The sequence below is a fragment of the Protopterus annectens genome, chromosome 8.part0, assembly GCF_019279795.1.
Source record: "Protopterus annectens isolate FY-2018-M chromosome 8.part0, PAN1.0, whole genome shotgun sequence".
NCBI lineage: Eukaryota > Metazoa > Chordata > Ceratodontiformes > Protopteridae > Protopterus > Protopterus annectens.
In genome coordinates this window covers 1,384,686,669-1,384,705,476 of record NC_056741.1, presented here as the reverse complement: position 1 = coordinate 1,384,705,476, position 18,808 = coordinate 1,384,686,669, and the positions used below count along the sequence as shown (strand labels likewise).

General features: G+C 44.9%; 1 protein-coding gene across 1 annotated transcript in view; it reads right to left on the bottom strand.

Annotated features, from left to right (window-relative positions):
• The window catches only part of SIK3 (SIK family kinase 3), a gene marked incomplete in the record, with an annotated part of 4,425,276 nt that overhangs the window by 2,557,854 nt on the left and 1,848,614 nt on the right, over nt 1-18,808 (bottom strand). Inside the window, 1 exon segment of the mRNA XM_044080968.1 lies at nt 4,185-4,308. Coding sequence (XP_043936903.1) covers nt 4,185-4,308 — 124 coding nt within the window.

Here is an 18,808-nt window from a genome sequence, read left to right as displayed (position 1 = left end):
TTGGGACCTGAGCGTGGATATGCCATGCATTGGTAGTGATGCTGCTTGCCTTGCTGTGTCTAGATGTGCGCCAGTAAACTCCATGCTCTGAACTGGTATCAAGTTTGATTTGGTATAACTTAGTGTTATCCTCAGTGACATACAAATCTGGAGCAAAATAGTCCATGGACTGAAGGAGTAGGTGCCTGGAGGAAGTGGCGAGGACCCAGTCACCCAAACATGGAAACACTCGGAATCCTCTGAGTCTCAGGTGAGCAGCCACCACTGCGATGCATTTGGTAAACAGCCTGGGGGCTGTGATGAGTCCAAAGGGCAGGGATCTGAACTGGTAATGGCTGGCTCCCAGAAGAAAGGGTAAATGTCTTCTGGACTGCCAGGCTATTTTGTTGTAATATTATGCATGCTGAAGCTCTAAGGAGTACATCCAATCGTCCTTGCAAAGAAATGGCAAAATGGACTGAACTGTGACCATTCGGAACTTTGACTTAGTAATAATTCAATTTGCTCAGATCCAGAATTGGTCTGAGGTCCCCTGTCTTTCTGGGCACTAAAAAGAAACGTAAGTTCTGAATCCTATTTAGAATGGTAGGATCTTTTGGATTACTTTTGTCTATAAGCTTCTGAATTTCTAGTGCTGCTGCTTTCCTCAAACTGAGTGGAACATCAGTAAGCTTTTTCCTTTTGCAAATAGGAAGTTGGAAAAAATGAAGGGAATAGCCTCTGGATATTATCCTTAGCAGCCAGGAATCTTCTGTTAAATATGACCAGGCATCCAGGTGAAAATATAATTGTCCCCTGACTGACTCCAGAGTTGGACAGCTGGGCAGCACTTCAGGAGCGCTGAAAGGGTATTGTCCTGAAAAGTATTATGGAAACCCTGATTTTGTGGGCCCCCTCTGCTTCTAGGGCAATGTCTCCCACTGGAACTTCTTCCTCTGCCTGTAAAGGAGTCTCTGTGTGAATCTTGGAAAGGTCCTGGAGATTTCCAGAGCCACATTTTCTTACCACCTCTGTGATTCCTGGAGAAGGTTCATTGAAGGGTAGAAAAAGTGATTACCATGGCTAAGTCTTTCCTTCCTGTTTGAAGTGGGTAAGCGTTTCTCCTAACAAAGGACAAAATTAAATATGCGCCATCGAACAGGGTATTGATGAAGGACGTCTTAAGAGGCTTTGCAAAGTTGCACTGAAGCATCCAGGCATTTGTCCTTATGGCAATGTCTAAATCAGCAGCTCGTGAGGTGCCTTCAACTGTGTGTAAGATCAACCTCATGAAAGCGTTGGAAATTGACAACAGAGTGGCCAACTGAGAGGATGTTCTTTCGAAATTCTCTGCAGACATGGACACGAGTACTTGATAGCTCTTTTGTCAAATCTTTCTGTAGCCTTGTGAGATGTGCAAGGTAATTAAGAGACCTCAAGGTGAATGTTGCCGATGCAAAGATTTGCTTTCTGAATCTGTCCAGTGCCCCAGACTCTCTGTTTGGCAGATCGACAGAAAAGCTCTGTTCTGTTAGCTTTTAATAAGTGGCTGCTGCCACAGCCATAGCATTTACAGGGACTCCTTTGCTCCAGTGGTGTCTATCTTGGGGGGGGGGAGGCTAAAAATTTATCAGGTCTCTTTAGGATGGCCTCAATGGTATGCAGCCCCTTATATTCCTGGCAGGAAACTACATCAATAAGCTCTTCCACCAGGGTGGGGTAACAAAGATGTAGATGGACCAGAACCAAAAGCTTCCAAAAATACAGATTCCTCCGGCAAGGGAGTTTCAGAAGACCAATCACCCTTTTGCCTAAGAATCTCTAATGTGTCTCCAAAGGAGAAATCATCTGGTGGTGATCTGGGGGACCCTTCTTCTTCATTGAAATTGGTATCCTCAGTGAGACATTCCAAAGGGGAATCTATGTGCCTCCCTTTGCATATTCCCTTCCGATGGATCTCCTCTGCAGGATGTTCAGGGGAGGTATCTGAAGAGTGGGGAAATTCCTCTACAGGAACTGCTCTGAAACTTGTTGGAACTGGCTGTCCCTGTGGAGTAGGTCTAATTGACTTAGGGCTCAGAACTGAACAGGGGATGGGAACTGGATCTGAAGAATGACAAAGCGGTTCTCTAGAAAGAGAGAAAGCCCTTTCATTGATCTTGAACGCAGACAGATCTGGAGAAGCTGTGAGTAACTGCGCCGGAGCCAAAGTTTCCAGTACAGGCAGATCATAAATGCCTTGAAGATGGAACCGGAATCAAACTGTCCAGGGCCAAAGCTCCAAGGGGCATGGACAGATCCAACAACATCAGAGTCAATCCTGGCCTCACAGACTCGAAGCAGACACTTCAGCTCTAGGACCTGTTCCGATCCAAAGGTATTTGAGCAAAAGTAGCCAGGAATGCAGTCGGAGTCAAAGAAGAAACCTTCTTCGGATCCAACTACAGACCTCTCAGGGTTTTCAGAACCTGGGCTCTGAAACCATGGGATGGAATGGAAAAGGAGAGAGGATAGTATGAGATGTAGTTGGAAGGCTCACAGATCCAATACAGGATGGAGCTGGTATGACCCCCATCTTGATCTGAGCTCTGAGAAATTTTCGCATCATCTTATCCACATCTACTTCTAAAAAACTTCTGGGGGACCTGGTGTATTGTGGCCTTGAATGCTTTTTTGGAATTTGTAAAAACAGAGAATGTAGAGTAGGAGCAATTGGTTTTATCAAATACTCTGGCATGCGAATTCCATGAGAGGTGCCAGGCTTCAGATCCAAGGTAGATGCCAAAGGACTAGCAGATATAATTATTAGATCCAAAGAATATGCCGAATCCAAGATTTTTTGCGTCTTAGTCATGCCTCCAACAAAGTCCTGGGGGACTTCAGCAGGGAGCACTTTCTGTACTCCGATGGAGCAGCCTTAGAAACTTTGGGGGGGGTCTGAGCCCCAGAGGATGAAGTCATAGCAGCAGGTAGTAGGCCTTTTAGGATCAATTAATTGCATCAGTCAGCCAGAGACCTCGGATTAAAGGTGTAGCAGACAATGCAGCTGGTATCCTAGTCGCCAGCTCCGAGGCAATAAACGCATGCCTTGTGGACATCTAAGTTCACAATTTTATGCCCACAAAAAGTGTTCTTCTGAAACTCAGTTTTTCAAACATGACAGAAAATAAGGCAGAAGAATAACCTCCAACACAGTACAGTAAAACACTATGCAACAAGCTTACTGAATGTTTTTTATTTTTATATTTTTTCCCTTAACAGATTTGTTTTTCAATTGAATTGCACAGGATATAGGTCACACTGAAGGTGGGAAAAGTTTTGAAATTATTTACTGTGGTCTCATTTTTTTATATCACAAAAACCTGGCTTTTTAACAGGGGTGTGCAAACTTTTTATATCCACTGTATGTGTAAAAAACAGAAAAAGAAGTAAAAGCAGAGTGAAGAGCATGATAGGGAAATTTTTACAGAATACTACAGAAAATAATTCTCTTAGATGCAAACAGTGGAGCACATGTGGCTGCTTGGGCCGGAAACAAGATCTGATAGTTACAGTGGGAGACAAGTGCATCATGGGAGGAAGGAAGGAGCTTGAGCATTTTGGAGTAGCTGTAGTTGGCAGGTTGGATCCACCTGATGGCAGAATCCCACAAGTCAAAGTCGACACTAAGATTGTGCAGGACAATATAAATAAATATACAAGTATTCAAATCACTTTCTTCACTATTTCATTTTACTTTCTTCAACACTTCAAGGACTTCTTACTTCAGATACCTACATACAATATTGCTATCATTATTATTATAGACATCTCCTAATTAGTACATGTAAATCAATAATGATCTCTAATTGCAGTTTTACTTCTGTGTTTATCTAACACTTTTTTAAACTGACTGCTGGATAACTACAGAGAATTTCTTCAACTATCTTAGCCTAAAATGAGAATAGCTTTGATGAAGAAATAAATTAACAAAATGAAGTAAAATCTGTTTTTTTTTCTTGTAGCACAGATACATAACTTAAATATTTGGATAATTTACTTCTCATGCCCTTCAAATACATTTTTAAGGGATTACTCTTTAAAAAGCATTCTGATGTAGAGAAAGTCTAATTTCAGAGGACAACATATCAATGACAATCTGATGAAGTCTGATAGTTTTTATTGAAGTAATCTTCAGAAAAAAAGAACCTGAGTACATGCCTTACCTGTGGACATGAAAAATGGAATACGGAACTTCCCACTTAAGACCCTTGCCCGGAGGTTCTGTAAAGTGCTGCCATCAAAGGGAAGGGCACCACAGACAAGTACATACAACACCACCCCTAAGCTCTGTAAAGCAAAAAGAAAAATGCAGACTAGTCACTTCAAAAAATTACAGGACACGTAAAGTATATCAGCTTAGAGGTACAAAGAAATATTAAGCATAATACCAATATCCAAGAAAAAAAAACACGATTACAAAACTAATCCTTGCTGGGAAGTGACAGCTTTGCTAGAAAACAGATGGATCAGGTGAAACTAACAAATTATAGTGATGGTGTTTCAATGTAATGCTTAAGAAAAAAAAAGTTATGTACTTACCATAACATTCCATCTGTGTTGTCCATTTTCATTATTTTTCAGCATATGGGTTCAGGTCCGATTCTCTCAAGCCCCTTCCCAACCCACAATGCACCAACCCCTAACATACCTCACACCTTGTTTGCTGTATTACAAAGGTAAAAGGACTACCATAAATACTGTAAAAGAGCATACCATACCTGGGGCTCAATAAGCAGGACACTGGTGTCCTTATACATGCTCGTTCTTCCAGAAATTCACTATGAAAATCAAAGGTTGGGGATTGGAGGGTGGGGATCTGAGGAAGAATGAAAATGGACAATACAGACGGAATGTCATGGTAAACACTTGACTTCTTTATCTGATGTCAATTTTCATTCTTCTTCTTTCGGCTTTTCCCGGTTAAAGGTCGTCACAGCGGATCACCTGTCCGCTCATGATTGGCAGTGAAGTTTTACGGTGCCGAATTGCCAGCCCGGCACCCACCCTTCCACAGAAGGCACACACACACACACACTCATGCCTAGAGCCAATTTAGAGTATCCAATCCACCTACAGCATGTCTTTGGGATGTGGGAGGAAACCGCAACACCCGGAGGAAACCCACACAACCACACGGAGGACATGCAGACTCCGCACAGAAGGCACCCCAGCCGAGGATCGAACCGAAGAACCTCTTAGTGTGAGGCAACAATGCTAATTGCTGCACCACCGTGGCTGCCCTAATTCTGATTCTGTATCACGGCTCAAAAAATCATTTCCTTAGTTTCACCAATTTGCTCACCCAGTATTTCTCACAGAGTAGTCTGCAGGGAATTTGAAAGTCTGACAGCTGAATACACCCTGCCCAAAAAGAAAATGCTCCCAATTACCTCTTTCGTCGCCATCACACCTCTGACGTTTACAATCTACCAGAGTAAAAATTCTTTGCATTCTGCTTAGGATATAAAAATACCTATGCAAACACTTCCAAGCAAAAATCCTAAATCTTCTAGACTTTGCTGCATATTTGGGAGCCATACATATATCCTCTCCTTGTTCCTTTGTGAATTGCTTATCCAGTGTCTCTCCCCAATCCTTTCTAACCTCCTCTAATTAATTCCTATAGTTATCATGCAATATTTTAAATGCCCTACTAATTATCCCTTTTTAACAGTTGCTTCTGTTGTAGGCTGTACTAAAAACTCTATCAGTTCTGGTCTTTCACTTAGGATCCCCCTATTCTTTTCTCTTTGCCTATACTCTGATATCAATCCTTGATAGGGAAGGCAATCTCTAGCCTGCAGTCCAAATGTATTACTGGCCTCTTCCCATTTTATTACCTTTTAACGCCTCCAGTATCTTGATGCAAACAGACGTTTTTCACCTCTGGACTCCTGTTTAAAGGCAGCAACTAAGTCAACATATTACAGTACAAAATAGTGCTTAAATACTTTACCTGAATGAACATAACATACTGTAAGAAAGTCCTGCCCAATATAGTGCCATTCTTTCATCTGGTATACCAAGACACAACAACGTACCTGAATACAGTGGTTCTTGTTGTTCTTTAGCTGCATAGCATGGTCTTCTTTTCTAGCATGACATGAAAGTCAGTTTCCATCTCAGATCACATGTCCTGCAAATGCAAAGCTGACAGCTGTAAGCCTTACTTCTGGCAAGAGGCATTCATGATCATGGGGCCTCATAGTTTAAAGCACTGAACAACCTGAATAGGTGGGGTATGCTGGAGGACTCTAATGTGCTGCCTAAGCACAAAACAAAAAAAAAATTATGTTCCATACGACCAATTAATCAGAATTAGATCCTTATTTCATTCTCGTGTAAAGCAGATGTGTTTTAAAGACAGTAAAGTATAACAGAAAAGTTGGGCAGAATCTGGGGAGTTATCCCAACTCCATATGATGTCCTAGTAGCACAGCAAGGGTCCACATTTTTGCAGAATGTCCAGACTTTTTGCATCATATTTTTGGTCTATTCTTCATAAAATATTTGGTTTTCTGGCAAATCACTGATAACTGAAGTCACTGAATAATATCATTTGAGTTTCTGACTTCAGACGACATAAACAAGTTCTAAGATGGTCTCTTGAAGTTTTACAACCTTGACAAACCTGACAACACTACTTTTTTGTGTCATGGATGCGACACTGAAAAAAAAAAGTTAAGTACTCACCATAAAGCTCCACCTGTGATGTCCATTTTCATTCTTCCTCAATTATTGAGTTTGGATCCGAACCTCGGAGCCGACTCGGCTGTTAACAAAAATCATGGCAACTAAAAAGCTCCCGAGCTCCTCCCCTACCCACAATGCACCAACCCCCAACATACCTCAGATCTTGTCTGCTGATTTACATAAAGTAATATCTGCCAGTGTGCATGCATTTAATGACGATACTTAAAGTTCTGAAATTCTTCTGGCAGAGGTAATGGCAACTACAAAGACAGTCTTCCATGTCGGGAACTTAAGATCGCATTTAGCTGCTGGCTCAAAGGGGAAATGAATTAAGGCCTGCAGTACCAAGTTCAAATCCCATGGTGGAGCATGAACTTTATAGAGGAGTCTCAATAGAAGAGTGCCTCTGAAGAATGCTTTACAAAGTTTAGAAAAGGCCACAGAAGAACTTTCAAACCCAATATGACAATTAGATATTGCTGCTAATTGAACTTTAATGGTAGAGGAGCTAGCCACCTCATTAAAGATTAATGCCAAAATTCAAGTATGTTATGTATTTATTATCAATTTTCATTCTATGCTCAACATAATGGGCAGAGCTCCAGCTACTTAAATTCCCGGGTGTATTCTAAGGAAGAATATTCCTGAGCACAGGCTGCTCTTCCCTTCAAGACCAGATACAATTTGTAATGAGTAATAAAGGTATGAGGATTAGCCCAAGTTGCATCTGCACATATGTTGATATGTTGTTCATGGAAGCCCTAGCAAATAAACACTGAAGTTGCCACGGACCTAGTGGAATGAGCTTTTGAAGGTTTTGACAAGGACAGACTCAACTTATTGTAGATAAGTGATATACACTCTATCAGCCATCTGGCTAAAGTCACTTTTGCGACTGATTTTCCCAATTTAGACTCTACAAAGTTCACGAACTGATCTGTTTTTCTAATATCTTTCTTCTATGTAGGTAAAATGTAATTGTGGACATCCAATAAATGAAGAATATATTCCCTTGTATTTGCAAATTTAGGAAAGAAGACTGGCAAGTTAGTGAACTGATTAATATTGGATTCTGACACCACCTTAGGAAGGAAAGAAGCATTTGTATGTAATGTTACTCTATCCTTATGAAAAATCAAATGAGGTTTAGAAGACAATGCCTGAAGTTCTAAATTCTTCTAGCAGAGGTAATGGCCACTAGAAAGATAGTTTTCCAGGTCAGGAATTTAAGATCACATTTAGCTGCTGATTCAAAGAAAGAATTAGTTAAAGCCTGCAGCACCAAATTTAAATCCCATGGTGGAGTAGGATCCTTATATGGGAGTCTCAGGTGCCTCTCAAAAAGGCTTTACAAAGCTTAAACAAAGTCAAAAAAAAAAATCTCAAATCCAGTATGAAAACTAGAAACTGCTGCTAACTTAACTCTGTTGAGGAGCTAGCTCCCTCATTAAAAATTGTCAAAAACTCAACACTTTGCATAGGGACTGAAAAAGGATCAGTGTGTTTCTGCTGCGCCAAAAAATGAACCTTTTCCATTTACTTCTGTAAAGTTTTCTGGTAGAGGCCTTATGGGAAGACAAAAGTATCTTGCGGACAGGGGAAGAGACCACTGGTTGCCTGGCTATTAACGGAATTGGAGAAACCACGGTGTTAGCTTGAGGTTTGAGATATCCTGATGAATCATGCCTGTCGGGTGAGACAGGAGGTCTGGAATTGGATCTAAAATCCAAGGTGAGTAAAGCAGATGAGGCCAAAGGAAGGGGAATCAATTCTGCTGAGGCCAGTATGGTGCAATAAGGATTACGTTGCTCTCTAACTGGGCAGCTTTCTGTAGGAATTTGGTAAATAGGGGAGTTGGGAGGTAGGAATACAGCAGACCGGAGGACTAACTGTGTAGTACAGCTTCCCTCAGTGATCCCCCGGTGGAGGGATTAGGGCAAATAAGTTGCTGCACTTGTTGTTTAGGGGGGAATGCAAAAAGATCATTTCAAGGCTGGCCCCACTGACAGAAAATCCTATCTGCTACTGTCCTGAGAGACCATTCGTGAGGCAGAAGAATGGACCTGCTAAAGTTTGTCTATAACACTGAACTTCCCTGGAATGTGTGCTGTTGCTATCAGAAAGAGGATGGAGGAAATCGCCCAGTGTCACACACTGAGGGCTTCTCGACACAAGGGATAAGACCTGGTTCCTCCTCATTTGTTGATGTACCAAACTATCGACACATTGTCTGTCTGGATCATAACTGTCCTGAAAGGGAGAGAATCTTGGAATGTCTGCAACACTAAGAGCACTGTTCTCATTTACATAATCGTATGCATACGTTGACCTCTTCAGAAAACAAAGTGCCTTGGATTGTCTTCCCCAGGAAGTGCCCCCCCCCCCCCCAATCTGTGATGCATCCGTGGTCACTATAGCCGTGGGCTGACAGAGGATGCAAGGACATCCTTGTTGAACCTGATCTGATTGAATCCACCAACAAAGGTATCTCTTGCATGCCTGAGTGATTCTTATTTTTGCTGACATATGATGATAAAGAATCGACCACTATGTTACTAACATCCACTGAAAAATTCTCATGTGAAATCTTGCTAAAAGAACTAGAATTTTGGCCACTGACATTAATCCTAAGGCGTGTAGGATCAAATGAGCTGAAATTTTGGTGCTGCAAATTATTTTCCTGATCTGTAACCCGATGATCTGTGCTCCTGAGAGAGAGAGAGAAGCTGTCACTAATGTGTTGAATTTCGCTCCTATGAATTCCAGTGTTTGAGTTGGTTGTAACGGAGACTCGTATTTTATGGTTATTCCCAGTTGGGAACAAGTCCAGAGTACCTGATTCCTTGCTTTTATTACCTGATGCTTGGTCGGGACAGTAATGAGTCAGTCATCTAAGTATGGAAACACCTGGAATCCCTGCAGTCTCAAGTAAGCTGCTACCACTGCCATGCATTTGAACACCCTGGTAGCTGTGGGGAGGCCAAAGGGCAGTGCTCTCAACTAATAGTGACTGGCTCCCAGCCAGAAGTGTAAATACCTTCTGGACTGTGTTCATTTTTATGTGATAGTACACACTCTGAAGGTCTAGCAAGCACATCCAGTCATTCTTGCTCTGGAAGGGTAGAATGGACTGAACTGTGACCACCCGGAACTTTGTATGTTGAATTGACCTGTTTAAGTTGCTAAGATCCAAAATTGCTATCCAGTCCCCCGTTTCCACTGGCACTAAAAATAATCTTGAATACGTTCCAGATTCTATCTGGTCTGGTGGGACCTCTGGGATGACTTTCTATCAGCTTTTGTATTTCTAGTGCTGCTGCTTTCCTTTGACTATGTGGAAGTGGAACATCAATAAATTTGCATATAGATGTAGGTGGAAGGGAAAAAGAAATGATATAACCTCTGGAAATAATCCTCTGCACTCACATATGTTCTGTAACATCTAGCCAGGCTTTCTGGTGCAGGGATGAATGCCCCCCCCCCCCCCAATTGGCACCAGAGGGGACAACTGGGCCACCATTCAGGAGTGCTGATAGGATCTGTTGGAGAAAGAAAATCTCTCGACCCTTGGTTCTATGGGCCTCCTCTGCCACATGGACATAGTCGTTCACTGGATTTCCCCCCTCTGCCCTTGGGAGAATTATATCTACGCGAATCTTGGAAAGGACCCTAGGACTTCCTGAACCACATCTTCCGTTCACCTCACTGATTCCTAGAAAAGGATCTTTGAGAGGTCAAAAAACGTACGCACACTGCAGAGAGGGTCTTTCCATCTTTTTCACACCTGGAGTGTGTGTAATTCACTTTTGGGCCAAACAACGAACTGCCATCAAAGGGTGCACTGATGAACGAGGACTTGAAGGGCTCTGGAAAACCACTCAAGCACATCCAGACATGTCTACTTAGCAGTAGTGGTCCCTGAAAGAGATTTTGAAAGTTCCTTGATAAAGTCCCTTTGCAGTCTCATGAAGTGTGCCAAGCAGTTCAGTGACCTAAAGGCAAAAGTCAGTGAATCATACATACATTTTCCAAATCTGTCCAACACCCTAAGCTCTCTGTTAGGGGAATGGACTGAGAAACTCTGTTAAGCTAGTTCCTTTCTTGGTGGGCTACTGCCAAGACCGTAGCATCTACAGGCACCTCCTTACTCCAGAACTCAAATCCTACAGGTGGAGCCACAATCCAATCTAATCTCTTGGGGACTGGATCAAATGAGTCAGGCTCCTTCCACGCCAGTCTACAGATCAAGTCAATGAACTCATCGGTGGGTTAAGTTACCCAGAAGGCAGATTGACCGGCTCAAAAGGCCTCCAGAAATAACGATTCTTCCAGTGAAAAGTTATCAGAGGACCAACCAACGCTCTGCTTAAGGATCTCAGGTATGTCTCCAAATGAGACGTCTTCAGGGGGTGATCTTGGGGAACCTTTTTCAAATGCCTCCTCTTGCACTTCCTCTTTTTGAAGACTTCCTCAGTGGGATGCTCCAGTGAAGTATTGGAAGAGATAGTAATACCCTACTGGGTAGACTGGAGACTTTGAGATGGCTGTCCTTGTGGCATAGCGGATGTGGCACAAGATGCACAGACATCTGGGATCTAGATGGAAGAGATGAGGGGAAAGGGTCCATCCATCCTACCAGAGCAGAAAATGAGAACTTATGTACCTATCAAAACGTTCCATGTTAGTTGTCTTCTCTCGCCTTCTTTCTTGCTGGATGGGTTCGGAGCTGATCCTCGGCTCCGACTCGGCCACTTACTAAAGCTCGAGAGCTAATTTTACCGGCTCGAGGCAACCCTATATCCCATGATGCTAGGCGATAACTACCCAGATCTCGTTTGGTAGCTAAAGAAAAATTATGGAATATAGTCCTCCGACTGGAGAGGAGGAGGAAAAAGGGAATAATCCCACCAAAGAAACCAATCTAATCTAGTGACACTAGTAAGCTATTTAGCTGGAAATGCCAGATCAGGACTCTTCAAGGAAGAGGAACAATCTTCTCGGTCTGTCCAGGCTAGGGGGATGGTGGGACGTTAAGAAAGAAGGCGAGAGAAGACAACTAACATGGAATGTTATGGTAGGTACATAACTTCTCAATGTTAAGTTGTCAATCTCGCCTTCATTCTTGCTGGATGGGACCGCGTCCCTAGCACCTTTATCCTGGGAGGCTCAATGGAACAGACTCTTGAGAACGGTGGAACCAAAATTTGCCCTGTTTCTGGAAGCCAAGTCCAATTTGTAATGCGAAACAAAGGTATGAGGAGAGGCCCATGTGGCTGCTGCACAAATAGTATCTATTGGTAGTCTAGCTTGAAAAGTTGTAGATGTAGCTAGTGCTCTAGGTTGAATGGGCTTTTGGCCTAAAAGTCAACTCTCTACCTCTGAGTTGATAAATGCATGTAATCACAGAAGACAGCCACCTAGATAGGGTTACCTTAGATACCGGAAGGCCTTTCCTGTTCTCTGCATACGATAAAAACAGTTGATCAGATTTCCTAATTTGTTTGGTTCTGTCCAAATAATATCGGAGCTGGCGATGACCATCCAGATAATGTAGTTTTTGCTCCGCTCTATTAGTATAATTTGGGAAAAAACTGGGAGATCAACAGATTGATTTAAGTTCGTCTGCGACGCCATCTTGGGTAAGAAAGACGGATTAGTCCTTAGAGAAACTCTGTCTTTGTGGAAGATTAGGTAGGGAGGACGAATGCAGAGGGCATGAAGCTCAGATACTCTCCTAGCAGAAGTAATGGCGACTAGGAAGAGTGTCTTCCAGGAAAGAAATTTCAATGAACAGGAAGCCGCAGGTTCAAAGGGGGGAAGAATCAAGGATGTTAAGACTAAATTTAGATCCCACTGTGGTGGAGGGTCTTTGATCGGAGGCTTAAGTAAAAATACACCTCTAAGGAATGCCTTGCAAAGCTTATGGGACATGATGTTGCGTCCGGACAAGCCTATATGAAAATTTGAAATGGCTGCCAACTGAACTTTAACTGTGGAGGAAGAAGATCCTGAGTGAAAAATTTCAGCTAGGAAGTCCAAGACCGAATGAATCGGAGCAGTAAAGGGATCTATATTCCTAGCTTTTGCCCAGAAGGAGAAACGTTGCCATTTACTAGTGTAAATCCTTCTGGTGGAAGATTTAAGGGAAGCTACTATGATATCCCGGACGGGATTAGAAATCATAGGAAGCCTGGCTAGGGACAGAAGTGGAGCAACCAAGCAGTGAGGTTGAGAGAAGGTATGGATTGGTGCAGCTGATCCGACTGGTGGGTCAGAAGATCTGGAACCGGGTCCAGATGCCAAGGCTGTACCAAAAGATAACGATGCAGGAACGGAAACCATATCTGTCGAGACCAATAAGCGGCAATGAGAATCATCTTGGCTCTTAAGGCGGTTGCTTTCTGAATTTCTTGTGGTATTAGAGGAAAAGGTGGAAAAGCATAGAGAAGTCCCCGGGGCCAATCTTGGACTACAGCATCTCTGGGGGGATGGCCTGGAAGGGGGAAGAGGGTGAAGAAGTCGGGGCATTTGCTGTTTTGAGGTGTAGCAAAAAGATCGCAGCAAGGAAGGCCCCACTTCTGAAAAATCTCTTCCGTCACAGATTGTTTGACAGACCACTCGTGAGGCATGAGAATAGCTCTTGCTCAACCTGTCCGCTATGATGTTGGACTTCCCGGGGATATGCGTTGCTATCAGAAACCGCTGAGAAGAGATTGCCCACTGCCAAAGTCTGAGTGCCTCTCGACACAGGGGATAGGACTTGGTTCCGCCCTGCTTGTTGATATACCACACTACAAACATATTGTTTGTATGGATTGCAATAGTCCCCAGGGGAAGAGAGTCATGGAGGGTTTGCAACGTTAAAAGCACTGCTCTCATCTCCAGAACATTTATATGCAGGTGGCATTCGAAAGGTTGCCACGTGCCATGGACCATCCTGCCCTGAAAATGCCCCCCCACCCCCCACCCGATCAGGGAGGCGTCCGATGTAACTGTGGCGACTGGAGCGGGAGGAACAAAGGGTCTGCCTTCATGGACTTGAGGTGACAATATCCACAAGGACAGATGCCTTTTGCAAGCTGGAGTTATCATGATCTTGTGATGCATAGGGAGTTGTTGAAAAGACCATTGGGCGAAAAGCATCCAGTGTAGGAGACGCATGTAAAAGCGGGCAAGGGAAAGAAGTGGTATGGTGGCCGCCATAAGCCCCAATACTTTCAGGGCATACCTGGCCTGAATTTTGTCGCTTTGAAGAAGAACATGGATGTGGTTTTGAATATCTAAGATCCTTTGATCTGTTAATTTTGCTGAAAGTTGTACAGTGTCCAAATTGGCGCCTATAAAGGTAATAGATTGACAAGGCGACAAGGCAGATTTTTTGAAATTTATAGAGATTCCTAGCCCTCTGCAAATGTGAATGGTGTAATCTCTGGCTTGGAGAAGTTGATGCCTGGTGGTGGCAGTGAGGAGCCAGTCGTCTAGATATGAAAACACCTGGAATCCTTGGCGTCTCAGGTGAGCCGTAACCGCTGCCATTTGGTGAACACTCTGGGGGCTGTAGTGAGACCAAAGGGCAGGGCTCTGAATTGGTAGTGACTGGCCCCCAGCCGAAAGTGGAGAAACCTTCTGGAGCGCCTGTGAATTTTGATGTGATAGTACGCATCCTGAAGGTCCACCGAGCACATCCAATTGTCCTTGCCCAGAAAGGGTAGAATGGACTGTAGCGTGACCATCCGGAATCTTGTTCTCTTTACAAACTTGTTTAGTTTGCTGAGATCTAATATTGGTCTCCAGTCCCCTGTCTTTTTCGGTACTAAAAAGAACCTTGAGTAGATTCCGGATCCTAGTTGGTCTGGTGGGACTGGCTGGATGGCTCTTTTTGCTAGCAGTTTTGATATCTCTGGTACTACTAGTTCCCTTAGACCGGGTGGAACGTCTGGAAGGGTTCCTTTTTGCTGAATTGGGGTTTGGATAAAGGGAATTTTGTAATCCTCGGATATGATCGACTGTACCCATTTGTCTTGAGTAAGGGAAAGCCAGGCTTTTGGGTACAGCGACAATCTTCCCCTGACTGCCTCCGAAGGTGGACAATCGGACAACATCTCAGGGATGCTGGAAGGGTTTGTCAGAGAGAAACTCCCTGCTACCCTGATTCTGCGGACCCCCTCTGCCCCTAGGGCGGCGTCTGTTGTTGTTACCCCCCCCCTGCCTCTGGGAGTAAACTGACCCCGTGCGTCAGGCGTGACTCCTTGAGATTTGCTGAACCACATTTTCCCTCCCTTCTGACCCTTGGGGTAAGGTCTTGAAGGGGTGGAGAAACGGACTCCTACGGCAGAAAGAGTCTTGTCATCTTGTTCGCATCTGGTCAAGGTGTCTTTCACTTGAGGTCCAAACAAGGTCGAACCATCAAAAGGAGAATTTGTGAAGGACGCCTTGAAGGGGTCTGCAAAATTACAAAGCCGCATCCAGGCGTGACGCCTTAATGCCACTCCTGTGCCTGCGGCCCTACTCGCTCCATCGGCTGCATATGAAATGAGCCGCATGGAGGAGTTAACAATAGAGTTTAGGGTTCCTAGCTGTGAGTTAATTTTATCCTGGGACCCAGCAGCTGACGGATCCTGTAAAACTTCTCCCAACTCTTTGAGAACATCTCTCTGAAGGCGGGTGAAGTGACACAAGTAGTTCAGCAACCGCATGGCAAAGGTCGCTGAAGAAAACATACACTTACCATACCTATCCATAGTCCTGGAATCCTTGTTAGCAGGATGGATAGGTACTGAAGGATCGGCTAGTTCCTTCTTGGTGGCTGCGGCCACCACCATGGCATCAACCGGGACACCTTTTGTCAAAAATTGCCTATCAGGTGGGGCCGTAATGAATTTAGAAGGCCTCCTAGGAGTGGGTTCCACCAAATCTGGGGCCGTCCACGCCTTCTGAGCAACCACATCCATAAGGGGGTCGAAAGGCGGAGACACCCAGGAGGTGGAGGGTCGAGAACCAAACGCCTCCAGGTAAACAGACTCGTCCTCGGAAGGATTAAGGGAAGGCCAGTTCCCCCTCTGCTTAAGGATTTCAAGGATGTCTGAAAAGGAGACATCCTCAGAGGGGGACCTTGGGGATCCCTCCGACTCATCCAAGTCGGTATCGGATGTAAAAGACTCGGGGGAGTCTAGATGTTTCCTCTTACATGTCCTCTTATGCTGAGGCTCACCTGACGGGTCAGGAGAAGCATCGGAAGAGGAAGATATTCCCAGTGGGGAAACCTGAGGCGTTGGATCTCTGGGCCCGGGAGCAAGAGAGTGGGAAGAGACGTCAGCAGGCACTGTAGTGGGAGGAGCTGATGGAGCTAACCGTTGACTATGCCCTGGGGCTAGTACACTCCTCATCACCTCGAAGGCTCCCCCATCAGAGAGGCCAGAGGGCTCCCACTCCGAAGAGAAAGGAACCCCAGGCCTCACCGACAGGGACGGCTCCGAGGCCGATGTCGGGGCCGAGCTCACCAGCGCCGACGCTCCGAGAGGGAGAACAGGGTCGGACAAGGGTCCGATGCCACTCGCTCCCTCGGAGCCGGCGAGAGAGACCAGACGCCCGGATCCCTCCAATGAAGGTATCAAGGAGGAGATCGGAGCACAGGACGACGGAGCCGAAGGGGGAGGTATCGGCTCCGACGTCACAACAGTCACAGCTCTGAGGAGCTCTGGCTACGAACTCTGTGGGAGAGTCGAAGGAAGAATAATAGGTGGATGTGTAATAGCTACCGTCTGATGAGACGGGCTATGGAGCATTTGGGCCAGTGCCTGAGACTTTAATAGCCTACTCACCACTCTCTCAAGGTCGTGGTGAGAAAGCCTGGACGACCGAGAAGATCGGCTCCGATGGCTCCGCTCCGAGAGCAGGGGTGATCTCGGAGCCGAATGGATAGACTCCAACGAAGGGGATCTTGACCTCTTTCTGGAGATGGGTGGAGCCGAAGGAGCCGAGGATACATCGGCTCCAGCCGGAGCCGACAGTGAGTGCAAGGATTCAGCGGTATCGGCACCAAGTGGAGCCGATACTGGAAGCTGTGACACAGAAGGATCGGCTCCAGCCGGAGCCAATCTTGGCACAGAAGGTGAGCCAGTAGCCGATGGCTTGGGACTCGGAGCCGACGGCTTTGATGGCTTCGAGGGCTTCCCCAGAGCAGACTTAGTCGGGGAGCTCTCAGGCTTTAACAAGCCCCTCAATATTAATTTGTTTCTGCGCTCCTGCAGGACTCTTGGGCGGAATGCGTGGCACACAGAACAAGAGTCCTGCAGGTGCAGAAGTCCCAGGCAGTAAACACAAGAAGTGTGACAGTCTGTCAGAGACATTTTCTGACAGCACGAGTCACACTTCTTGAAGCCTGAGACCTTTGTGTCCTTTGACATAACAGTGTCGAGGGAGCACCAAAGTAGAAAACACACACAAACACCCAATCCAAAGATAAAAAATAAAACAGGGATACTAACACACCCAAACACTACACAGAATCCCTGATAGAACTAGGAAAGGGGGAGGCTTAAGGCCAAACCTAGGGAAAGGGATATAAAACTGGGATAAGGGGAACCACTAACGGGAATAGGGTTTAAAATTAACCGTTACCAGTTAAAACAATAAAAGGAGTGGAACTATGACAAAAGGGAGTGACTAAAAGTCTGAAAATTGAAAACTTACCAAGAGCCGGTAAAAACACACCTCGCAAGCGAAAGCGGCAAACGAGATCTGGATGGTTATCGCCTAGCATCATGGGATATAGGGCTGCCTCGAGCCGGTAAAATTAGCTCGAAGCTTTATTATGGTCGAATGGAGCCGAGGATCGGCTCCGAACCCATCCAGCAAGAATGAAGGCGAGATTGACAACTTAACATCACTGTCTTCACCAACTCAAAGGCAGATCACTCGGGAAAGAAGGAAGACAATGGATCCGAGAAGTCAAGCTTCTGTCTCATTGCTTCCCTCTGCCCCAAAAGCAAACTTCCAGAGGTGGAAGTCAGAGTCGAGCTGTCCAATGCTTAGTCTCTGAGGGGCAGAGAATACCCCAAAAACTTTGGAGTCGAGTCCAGTGCTTTGGACCTGACAGGGTCACTTCTGCTCTGAGAATCATCTGGATCCAATGATGTTGAAGCCCGTGTACTCAGACATCTTCAGATCTGAAGATAGAAGTATCTTCGGATCTGAGCCAGATGGACCCGGACAGTTTGGATCCAGGGGCTCCAAAATGATCAGTCGGATTATACAAGGAGCTACAATAGGGATGTGGTGGAAGGATAGACTACCTGATCTAGGGGGTAGCAGCCAGGAAAACATCCATCTGTATATGCCCCGAGAGGATTCCCCTAATCATTCTGTCCACGTCTTCTGTCAAGTTTACAAAAGAATGAGATGAGGGAAGGTGCCCTGGAGTGGCGTCTCTCCAAGAAGGGAGAAGGTGCTCTTGAAGGAACTGGAACCAAGGAAGGACAGAACCTCTTCCTAGGCAAAAATGTCAGATTGGAAGAAATAGGATCAGAGGATTTTTTGGTTGGCTCCATTAAAGGTTGGATTGGTACAGACTTCAGATCCAACTTGAGCTTTTTTCGTGCTGGCTCCAAAGATGGAGTCGAAGCAGAAGGCCTGGCCTTGGAGACTGGGTCAAAGGCTCCTTAACTTTAGATCTGGGGGATTCAGCTTAAGAAACAGCTTCACTAAAAGCGGAAGGAAATAAACCTATCACTATCAATTTGATCTTTCTGTTTGTTGTTGCTCACGGACTGAAAAGTTTTACAAATGGAGCCATAAAACTGGAGGTGATCTGGGCCCAAACAATATATGCATTAAGTTATGGGCATCTGATAAGGGCAATCTGTGCCCACACTTTCGACAGTTTTTAAAACAGGAAGGCAGTTTATCAGACATACTGAAAAAAAAGCAATAAGAATATATATTATATATACACATACACACACACACACACACACACACACACACACACACACACACACACACACACACACACACACACACACACACACACACAGAGGGAAAAAAGATACCATGGTATCAAGAATATAAGACAATATAATAGGAAGGAAATTTA